At 31.4% G+C, this 5,381-nt stretch overlaps 1 protein-coding gene across 1 annotated transcript; it reads right to left on the reverse strand.

Moving 5' to 3' along the window:
* LOC142523563 (uncharacterized) lies at positions 1 to 2,303 on the reverse strand. The gene is made up of 3 exons (XM_075627301.1): positions 1,970 to 2,303; positions 704 to 813; positions 1 to 463 (listed from the first exon to the last, which is right to left on the reverse strand). The coding sequence occupies exons 1-3, from the start codon at positions 2,157 to 2,159 to the stop codon at positions 176 to 178; spliced, it is 588 nt and encodes a 195-aa protein (XP_075483416.1). The 5' UTR covers positions 2,160 to 2,303; the 3' UTR covers positions 1 to 175.
* Between the last annotated feature and the right edge of the window lie 3,078 nt (positions 2,304 to 5,381).

The raw sequence follows: 5,381 nt of genomic DNA on the forward strand, positions 1-5,381 counted from the left end.
TTTATCAATTAGAAGCCAAATTCCATTGTATTGAACACAACATTTCCAGTGGGGGGATTCATCACAGCCGGCATAAAATATCATGTTTCAGCAATAAAACTACAACATTTTGACTGCCTAAGCGAAATTCATATAGAAAATAAATAAGAGATAAAAAGGGTTCAAAGTTCAAATACTAGCTTGTGGAACCTTGAATTGTTTCCAGAAGATGCTCGATTCGATATTTCATCACGGGTTGGCCTGACTTCGTTTTCTTATACATTTTCTCCTTTAGAGCTCTTCTTCGTGCTTCAACTTGCTGTATCTCTTGCTTCCTTACCTGAATCACTGCATCCCGCTCTGCCCTGGCTTTCTCGTCCTCCCCACGCTTCTGTTCATACAGTTGTTGAAGACTTTGTGCACAACGAGTGTTTTTCTTCTTCTGCCGGTTAACATTATCACCTTCCTCGGCTTCCTTTCCTCCCTGTGAGGAAAATCATAAATAATGACAAGAGCAGATGGACTACCAATCAAATATGTTTGGGTCTGAGTAGCAAAAGCAACAACAGATATGAAGTATTCTAGTTCTCTTGCCCACTAGGATTCCGCAGTTTACATTTCGGCACTGGCTTAGAAAAATTGAGGCATTCCCGATGGCTCAACCCTGGAACATAACACAAACTCCAAAAGAAAAAGGAGATGTATGACTAAACCAAATTCATACCTCAAATGGTCTTATGGTGGTGGAAGGAACATTCTCCTGCTCTAGCTGCTTTAAGGACTTCTTGAATTTTCTCAAGTGTTTAGCATTCTTATAGAATTCTCTTTGTTTTTCTGATAAAAGAAAAGGCAGAAGAAGAAATTGGAATATCAAGATATAGTGACAAGCTAATAATCAAACACAATTTTCAGTAATTGAAGAATCAAGACCCGACTACTGAAAGTTCAACAAATACCCATATCATGAATCAACAAAAAAGTAGTCTAGTCAAAGTAACGGAGATGAATATTTCATTGCTTCAAAAGTCTATTGGATTCAACCCTTCCCTCCCGTATAATAAAGACTTCCAAGCCCATATTTTTTATAGTTCTTAGCCACTTATTTTGTCCTAAACAATCGTCTCTCCCAGCCACTCTGCCGCCCATTAAATCTCAGCTCAGGTTACGCTTGGATCGATGTATTTGATTTGGAAGAGAAACAATTTGAACAATGAATTTCAAATGACACCCGTCTTATGTGTATTTTAAATCAACCACAACTACTACTGAAAATGCATACATCAAGTATGGTGGATTTGAAATTCATTCGAATTTTGTCCACCCAAACAAGTGGAATTTGAAATCAAAATCTGTCAATCAAAGAACAACCTCACAGAATTTTGCACGCCAAGCTTTAGCACTTCATGGAACTAATTTAATTGCACATATCTCATAACTTATTCTAAAAGATTTGACCACCACAACTGTACGACAATCTAATTGTGCCAATACACACTGTTCATGATGATTTAATAACTAGATCGTACCCAATTGTTGATGTGACATTATGGATGGAATGATCGGATGCTTCCATTAAGAGCTTTCACTGGAACTTGCTTTTAGACCTCAGCACTTAAAAAGAAAGAGTTTTCATTTGTACACACTTCAAATCGAACGTTATTCTATAACAACTTGTTTGGACTAATATGATTCACTAAACCATTCATCAACAAGAACAACCCCAGTTCCTAGACCCAGATACTCACCAAACAAATCAAGGAGAAGAATAATCTCACAAACAACTCTGCCCCAAAAAAATGAGTTCAATATGCATCAACGATAAAGATTTCAGCCACAATAAAAATTCATCAACCCAAGTGAAAATCTGAGCACAAAATTATTCAATGCGAGGACGCACTAGCACTCCATAGTTACCATGACATTCACATAATATCACGACAAAAAATAAGAAATTAACATAGCCATAAAGGAAGAGAAAAGTGCAGCATACTGATCAAGGAAGGATTGTAGCTGCCGCTTCTAGTTTTAGCATTCGCAAATGATTCCAACGACAGACCGCCCCCATTGCCACCCAATCTCTGCATATTCTTCTTCATCTTCTGGTTTTTTATCGACTCATGACCCCCAAATTTCCTGCTTCTACCTTCACTGCGCTCCGAATTACCTCCACCTTTCTTCATCACGATTGCCAAACCAGATATTAGTGCAATATGGATCCGAAACCTAATTCAGATGAGCCCAAATAGGTTTTGGTTAGCCACAATTTAGTTTCTAAATCGAGAATCCCCCTTTTTTTCTAGGGTTCACTGACTAGGGCATACGAATAAGAACGAAGATTCCATTTTCTTCGTAATTTTGGTCTTGGGCCTCTGCAAAATAGGCCCAAATAATATTGGGCCGAAATTTTTATTTGGAAGCACCTACCCATTTCATTAACGTTTGTCAGGTGCCGTGTATAAAATTCCACGGCGGAAAAAAAATAAAGTATTAGGTATAATTAAAATTTAGATCACATAGAAGGATGAGTCAAATAATTTTTTGTCGTTCATTATATATATATATATATATATATATATATTTATCACATAGAAGGATGAGTCAAATAATTTTTTGTCGTTCATTATATATATATATATATATATATATATATATATATATATTCTGTTTTATTAAGAGTGAGGACATGATAGTAACCACCTAGTGGACACCAACATTTTCTTCCAATTTTACCCTTATATGATACTAATATTACACTTTTGTTTTTTGTTTTAATTTCAACACACACTTTTATTTTTATTTTTTTATTTCAACAATTCAAATATCAATTTAGTCCCTCCATAATTTGTCAAATTTCACTTTAGTACATCGATAATGATAAAAAAGATTGTACACATATACATCGGGTGTGCAGAGTAACTAGTATATATTATAAATACGCACAATTTTACAAGGGAGAAGAATAATGGGTTGGTCAAATATTTGATCATTTATGTTATTTTGGTAGACAAAAAAGACACACGCCCAAGTTTTGAATAAAATTTAAAGCTCTCAGTTTTCCAAAGAATGATATTTTTATGTTGCCCTCCCACTCCAATAGCGTATCGATCGTTGCTATAAAAGATAGTTGAGGATTCGACTCTCCGCATATTTTGATTGGTAAGATAAGAAAATAATTCTATCTGAAAGAAAGAGTTCTTAAAATAAACATTTGATGATAATTAACTACCTAAAGCAGAAACCTTAGCCTTTGAACAGATTTGAGACAAAAAGGAAAAATGATTGAAAGATGGATCTCTAATTATTGAATTCGGTTAAGTACTATTTTCACCTTTCCTCTAGGCAGGATTTTCAAGCATAAGACGTAACTCGCTCCCAATTTATGCAACTTTTCTAATCTTTTTCTATATATTTTTATAATGCGTGAGACTGACTCACATATTTATTTTTTATTCATAAGATAAATAAATATATTCATCCAATTATGATCGTTTTTACATTATCTTCAAGTATCTTTACTAACTGATTTCGTACGTTTTCGTTACGTCAAAGTGGAAAATACATTTATAATCCTTCTATCCTAGAGACAACAAAAAAGAGAGAAAAAAACACTATTTTCCCCACCTCCTAAGTGGAGAAATGGGCAAAAAAAAAAAACCCAACAAATTGAATTGTTTTTCTTTAATATATCCTATGGTGGTTTAATTTCCTAAACTCGAAAACTTTATTTCAATCCCTTCTTCCTATCAGCCACTATTTAGGGACATATTCTCCTAAAGTAGCAATTTCACTCTCTCCCTCAATTTCCTATATGTGAGAAAATGGGAACCGCGTACGGCAGCCACTAAGTTAGATATCCATGTTTCCTTTTATGTGAAACACATATATTGTTGATCTTTCTTCCTACCTTTTTTTCCCCTATGTTTTTCATTATTGTTTTGTAATTGTTGAATCATAATCTATACTATATTATTAAACTTGTATTATCTCATACTAACTAATTTTGGTACGTCAATATGACACCAAATTTTCTTTACAGCTTTACCTTTCATAATATTTGTTAACTGACTTTGTTGGTGTGAGTTTATTAATAGTTTTGTACATCTCTCTATAATTTTTCGATTTTTTTGGTCAGCTTATCTATAATTTATCTAAAAATACAAACTATCTCAGTAAATCTCATCTAATTTATAAGTATCATATCATAGTAAAATAATTATATTTTCGTACACAAAAATCATCTAACACAAAAAATTTTAAGCATGTCATGGAACGCTAGTGTTAATTATGGCTTAGTGATTAGGGGGAAATACCTAATTCCAAACAAATCGAGCATCACACAAATACAACTATAGCTAGTGATTTTAGGCGCCTGATGCATGCATGCATGTATATTAAATTTCAATACAAAACATGGTTATTTGAAACATTTTGTGCAAAACAAATTTTGTTATAAAGTATAATTATTTTGCGCTATGATTTTTTATTATTTTAATTTTTTTTTCAGTTTTTATTTTTTGTTATATTTTTTCTACGGTAATATAAAATATATACATAATAATTAAATATTTTATTAATTTTAAATATTAAAAATTATTTTGATATATTATTAATTGAACGAGATATGTGTTCTAGAAAATTGGTAAAAAAAGATAAAAATATCAAATATGGTTATTTATGTAGGGGTATTTTAGGAAAAATGATAAAAATACAAGAGATATATGTAATTTTTTTTTGAATATAGATATATGTGATTATTAGGAGGTGCTTTTTCTTAATAATAAAATATATATTAGCATACCTGTTCACGTATTGCTTATCTGTATATTCATTTTTTATGCTAATATTTTTTGAACCGAAGGCAAAAAATTCATTTTCTTTTAATAATATGTGGTAGTAATAATTATAATTTTTTTTTTACAATTACCGACTATTGTAATAAAGTACAATAATGATTAAATTTTAGAAGTAGAATAGTTTATTTCGTTTAAATGTAATATATGATCACAAATTTTTTGTGAAACAGTATAATGAGTTAGTTTTGTGAGACATATATTTTATTTAGGTCCACCTATGAAAAAATGTTATTTTTTATGTCTAAAAAATTATTTATTATTGTAATTAAATATGTGTACGGTTGACCCGTCTCACGGAGACCGTCTTACAAAAGACCTAATAATATATTATTAACAAGCTGAAACAATGAAAACTGTTCCAATATAAACGTAAATACTAAATTATTATTTGTACCGGCGTTAATGAATTCGGTCGTGCATATATTTACTTTTACTATTTTAAAACTTAAATTTATTATATATAAATCTAAGCAGGTCTTAGGTATTAGAGGATTTTAAACTTGCATAATTTAAATATAATTAACCAATCAACATCTCACTAATATAACT

Source organism: Primulina tabacum, chromosome 2, assembly GCF_025594145.1.
Source record: "Primulina tabacum isolate GXHZ01 chromosome 2, ASM2559414v2, whole genome shotgun sequence".
NCBI classification, from domain to species: Eukaryota; Viridiplantae; Streptophyta; class Magnoliopsida; order Lamiales; family Gesneriaceae; genus Primulina; species Primulina tabacum.